Here is a 6,071-nt window from a genome sequence, read left to right on the forward strand (position 1 = left end):
CCATGGTCTGGTTGACAATGTCTGTCTGATCACAGGTCGGACTCGATGGTCTCACCGGTCTTTTCCAACCCACTCGATTCTGTGACGCGGTGTCCCGGCAGCAGCACCAGGCCGGGCTCAGGCTGGGGCCGCGCTGCCAGCCCCGGTGCCGCGGAGCTCCGCCCGCCCGGCCCGCTCCGCCCCTGCCCGGCCCGAGCCCGCAGCGATGGCGGCCGGGCTGTGCCGGGCTGCGGCGGCGCCTCACGGCCGCCTTCAGCAGCGCCGCGGGAGCCGGGCAGGCCCCGCCGGCGGAGCCGCTGACGGAGCGGCGGCAGGCGGGGGGCGTGCGGTGAGCGGGGGCGCCGGGGGCTCCGGGACGCGGCCGCGTTCGGAGCTCGGTGAGCGTAACCCCGCCGCGTTTCACGGGTTTTGCAGCACCATCGTCCTGAACAACCCGCGGCGGCGGAACGCGCTGTCGCTGCCCATGCTGCAGAGCCTGCGGCGGGACCTCCTGCACGACGTCAAGAGCCGGGAGCTGCGCGTCATCGTCATCGCGGGTACCGCGGCACCGGCCGGGCGGCAGGGGCACCCAGCGGAGCCGAAACCCAAACCTCGCTGGGAATTACGGGAAACGGGACGGGAAGGGACCTGTGTGCTTCCCTAATGCTCCCGCGGCTGTCAGTGCTCGGCAGGCCTCCCTGTCACGCTCTTCCTCCATACTCACCCCAGCTTCCCCTTCCTGTACTTAATTCCTCATTTCTAACTCAGCACTAACGACTGACTGGGCTTTTGTTACGCTTTCGGTTTTAGCCAACACGTCTAAGCATTAACACGTTTCAAAATGTTACTTCAGTCGGAGTATGGGGGTGTTTACACTCGGCATTTTAGGGTCAGGGTTAATTGGTTTTAAGATTGTATGGAAGGAATACTTTAAACAGAACAAAAGCCAAACCAAAAAAAAGTTCTAAGAGTTACCAAAGTAAAGCATTAACATCCCCACAGAGGGGTTTTGTGCAGGAGCAGGCAAAGGTAGGATGGTGTTTGTTGCCCTGTTGACAGGTATAGACTGTAGTGAAAAACAAGGTTTCTGCAAATCAAGTGCTCTGCTTCCCTGCTCTGAGCCAGGATCAGCCTCATCATTTGGTTGTCAGAACTATTTTTGAAAACACTCCAGTGAAAGAGAGACTCTAATATCAATACCACAGACACCCATGGCCCACAGATGTAAAACAGCCTCTGGCAGAGCCTGTTACAGTTTCCTTCCATTTACATATTAAGCTGTAGAGTTCTTAAAGATAATGAAACTTGAGATGTACTTAAGCCATCTTTTTTTCCTTTTTTTTTGCTATTTTAAGATAACCTTCATTTTCCCCCCTTCCAAACATCTCAGATAAACTGGTTTATTAATTTAGGATCATGCTGTTTCCTATACGTAGGGGAAAACTCTGTGTATTAGGGCACACACACAAGAGTAGAAGAGAGCTGATTTCACAGGGGTGAGTTTAAATATACATATTCCTCATTTCAAACAGCACTTAGAAATTTTGCAAAACACTGAAGGCTCTTTTTTGGGAGTACAGTGCTCTGGGAGTTTGTGAGCACAATTGCTTTAGGTTTTTTAGAAATTGCACGTTCCTGTTTATTTCTAATTCCGGTGCTGAATAAAACACAAAAGAAGAAATTGCAAGAAAATAAAAGATTCCTCAGAGAATGCTTTGGGCCTTTAACACAGACTTGGCAGTGGATTCTTCAATGAGGTTCAAATTAATGTAATTAATCTCCAAATATATATTGCCAACCCCATGAGTTGACTGACAATTGTCTGGTTATTTCTGGATAGACGGTGTCTCAATAATCTGATTCATAAGAAACAAATCCGCAGCTAAGGTTTGATCTGCATAGATGTAGCTGGAAATGTCACAGCCATACAAATACCTGAGAAGTTCTGAAGGATTGGAAAGCATCACATTGGTTCATTCTAATGACAGGTAGTTACATGACAAAGGAAAACTGTTGTAAAGATTGTGGACCTGTATTGTTTTAATTTTAGCAAATCCAAAGTTTGGTTCCACAAAAACCTTCTCTTTTGCTGCCCAAACCCTGAGGATGTTTTTGGGGCTTCTCTAGATGACAGTTTAGTAGTGGAGAAAACACTCCAACTACCCTTCTGGTTCTCCTGTAGCAGAATAACCTTTTTTCTTTCTTTTCCCATTGTGACCTTCAGCACCGTGACAGAAAAAATACTGATGCTTATTTAGCAAAAGTAGTTAATAATTAATTCTGGGTACAATAAATAGGGACTAAGTATATTTATCAGTCTGAGAGCACAGCATTCTAGCCTTACTCCAGCTGATAAGCTTGTGTTGTACTGAGGAGCTGTTTTGAACATCCTTACACAAAACTGGGCTCAGAGGTGAAGTGCATTCTTTCTGAGTTAAGTGTAGTGGAAGTAAAATGAGACCTTGAAAAGTGCTAATGGGTGTTACTGTGCTTAAATGTTGTACTGCAGCAATTTAAAGTTACCATAAAACCCAGAAGGAAATGTTTTGGAATTCTGTTCAAAACTCCCTCCCCAAACTCCTTTTTGAACATTGACATGTCATTGACATCCCTTTAGCTCGGACATTGATATGCTCCACCCCTGATTTCTTTATTACTTCAGACTGACTTTTCCTGAAATTCTTTGCAGCTAAAGGACCTGTATTTTGTTCTGGCCATGATTTAAAGGAACTGTCTAGTGAAGATGATGTGAAGCATCATTCCCAAGTATTTGAACTATGTGCAGAGGTAAGCAGTTCTTCTTGAGTGTCTCTGCATTTGCCTGCTGTTAAAAGCAAGCATTGCTTTAAGGAGGGACAGCATTGGTCATCTGCTTGCTAAAGTACAGATTATTCCTTCAGATTCCCTTGATTTTTGCTGCTCTGCTATTTTAATGCCTGATCCTGGTGAAATTATGTTTGCTCTGGATTTCTCTACATGTACATAGAAGGGCTAGAATGGCAATGTGCATGTCTCCAGCAATGGGCACAGTCAGGGTGGGTTCCTTGGTTTAGCCAGTGTTCCTTGCTGCTGAGTATTTGGGCAAATATGTCTTTTCTAGAAGTCTAGGGATAACCACTTTCACATCACTTGTGATCAAATGTTCTTTCCCAGTATTTATTTAGTTATAAGTTCAGAATTGGCTTAAACAACAAGTAGACAATGTGAAAGTAAGATCTGACTCTCTGGTTGTCCAAGGTCTTGTTAAAGACACAGGTCAGGGAGGTGGGGAGGTTAAAGAGAATCCTGGAGCCTTTGGAGGGAATGGCAAAATTCGCTTTAATAGTGGAGGAGCTAGAATTTGACCCCTAATGCTCCTCAGTATGACAACAGTGAGTACTTGGAAACCTTTGTTCTAGTTGCTCCAGTACTAATGATCTCTAAGACATTGCTGAGCCCATATTTAAGGAATGCTGTAAAAGCCATGTGTGAAATCCACAAGCCCTTCATCATCCTTTCATCAGAAAGGAACCAAGATCCAACAGTTTGGGCTTTTTTTGGTAAATGGAGAGGAAGGTACTTTTGATGGCTTCCAAAACAGGATTGTGTCATCCTGAATTTCCTTACTGGCCACTCTTTTGTGCATGCAGGTTATGACTTTAATCCAGAAACTTCCAGTGCCAGTGATTGCCAAAGTAAACGGCTTGGCTACAGCAGCCGGCTGCCAGCTCGTGGCAAGCTGTGACATCGCAGTGGCAAGTGAGAAATCTCAGTTTGCTACTCCTGGAGTAAACATTGGGCTCTTCTGCTCCACACCAGCTGTGGCCTTGGGCAGATCTCTTCCAAGAAAGGTAAACTTCCTTTCCAGATCTTCTTCATAATTTTGCATAAAGTTGGTTCCCGTGTTAGGAGTTCTAGTTCCATTGCCTGAACTTTATTTTCCTGCAGTGCAACATTCAAAATACTTTATTTCAAAAGGCATCTCCATAACTCTTTGGAGTGGGAAAAATAATAAAGGGTGAACTCTTGTTTAGGAAAGGCAGCTTTCTACTGATGTGACTCCAACCAGCACGAGCTCGTCCCAGCAGCCCACCAGCTCAGCAATCCCTTTCCTTTCCAACAGACACTCAGGGCTTTAGCCAATGATGTTCTCCCCTGAGGAGGAAACCCCTGCAAGTTCAGGATAACAATCCCACCAAGGCATCAATTCTTGCCAGGCAATGACATTTCACTGCCAGCAGGATCTGCCTGGCTGTAGATCAAGATGCTTTAAATAGCATCTAAAACCCTCCTATAGTGTCTTCCTGTTTTATGTCCTACTGATTGTGGCTGCACATCTCTCACTCCATAAAAAATAGTACAACCTGTAAAGCCAATTGGATTCATGCAGGCAGACGGTCCAAGCCCAGCAGGGCTCTGCTGAGATGCAGTGACTGAACTGCACACATCCCATTGCTGGATAAAAGCTTCAGCTTGAAATTTCCCATCTGCAGGGACATCCTGTTCAAACAGAGTCCATGGGGGATTTTTCCAAGGCTGCTCTCATGTGCAGTTGCAGCTGTTTCTCAGTTAGTATTTCTGGGCTGTAGGATTACCTTTTTAAAATGTGTGGGAAATGCTTTTCTCTGTGCCACTTTTCAAAGCAATAAGAACATTCCCTACAGTTCCCAGAATTGGTGATTTTTACCTTTTAACAAAAGAAGTCGCCATTGTTCGTAGCTACCAGTACAAAGATGCTAGTGAGGATAATCAGCTCTTATGATTCAGGCATTGGTCAATTGCTCCAGGAGTCTTGGAAAACTTTATTGATACATAGCATTGAATAGTCACTGAGTATTTGGGGGAATTTTTAGTCTCAAACCTCAAGCACCAGATGCTGGAAGCAGCAGGAGACTGAAATAATGTGCCTATATAAAGTCCATATTTAAAACCACTCATACTAAACTTAAAACTAGGACAGGTGTTTTCAAAAACTGCACATATGCCCAGCTTAAAATACCAAGTTTAGTCATTTGACTTTGTAGATGATCCACTTCTCTTTTAATTCCTACAGCAATCACTAGAGATTGTGAGCTTTTGAAGAGAAACCCAGGGCTGTCAGCCTAGGACAGCTGGAAGCAGTGGGCAGGTTTGAGGAGACCAGCTTTAGACCCTTCTCTTTGCTGAGACCTCTAAACAGGTCCTTGGCAGTGTAAAAGACCAAAAGACCTAAATCATTTGTGAAAAGAATAACTTGTACTTGAAGAAGGAGGCTGAAATTCCCCAAACAAAGCAAAGCACTGAGTTGGGTTGACTTACTACAATATTTGTCCTTGTTCAGGTGGCACTGGAGATGCTTTTCACGGGTGAACCTCTCTCTGCCCACGAAGCGTTAATGCACGGGCTCGTCAGCAAGGTGGTACCAGAAGACAAGCTGGAAGAAGAGACCATGAAAATCTCTCAGAAGATATGTGAAAGCAGCAAATCTGTCCTGGCCTTGGGGAAGGCCACTTTTTACAGACAGATAAGCCAGGACCTTGACACTGCTTACAAAATAACTACTAAGGTCATGGTAGATAATTTGACTTTGAGAGATGGGCAGGAAGGCATTGAAGCCTTTGTTCAGAAGCGTAAGCCGGTCTGGTCACACTCTCAGGAGGAGAAGAAATGAGTCCTGTCTCTAAACAAACCTTAGCTGTGCTTTATGATTCTTCACGCAGTTGCCTTTGGGAACTATATTTTTATTCTTACTGAAAGTTAAATTTCTCTTCTTACAAATACCAGACGCAATAAATTTACTCCAAGTATGTAATAAATGTTAAGAAAAATCAAAAAAGATGGCTTTTCTTTGATAGCAGTGAATTTAATCTGTGGTTTTAAAACTAACTGTGCTGCAAAAAACAGTTTAACGTGTCTCTGGTTACATAGGAAGTCACAGGGGCTGAGAGGGAGCTCAGAGCACCTTGTTCAGAACCTCCCCTCCATAGTTCTGGATGAGAATTGTTATCTGTTGTTATTAATAGAGAATTGAAGGGCTTGGACACATTCCAGAGATGATGGTAGTAGGTATGATAATGCATTCCAGGACTGCTAGAGTGTTGCAGACAGAAGCCTGTAACACAGTTGTCCATTGC

The 6,071-nt window shown here is 44.8% G+C and overlaps 1 protein-coding gene across 1 annotated transcript; it reads left to right on the forward strand.

Annotated features, from left to right (window-relative positions):
- Positions 1-205: 205 nt before the first annotated feature.
- ECHDC3 (enoyl-CoA hydratase domain containing 3) lies at positions 206-5,773 on the forward strand. Its single transcript, XM_036401621.1, is given in 6 exon segments — positions 206-226; positions 228-328; positions 415-536; positions 2,669-2,766; positions 3,609-3,809; positions 5,279-5,773. Coding segments are annotated over 6 exon segments (873 nt in total). The 3' UTR covers positions 5,609-5,773.
- Positions 5,774-6,071: the final 298 nt, after the last annotated feature.

The sequence above is a fragment of the Molothrus ater genome, chromosome 5 (assembly GCF_012460135.2).
Source record: "Molothrus ater isolate BHLD 08-10-18 breed brown headed cowbird chromosome 5, BPBGC_Mater_1.1, whole genome shotgun sequence".
NCBI lineage: Eukaryota > Metazoa > Chordata > Aves > Passeriformes > Icteridae > Molothrus > Molothrus ater.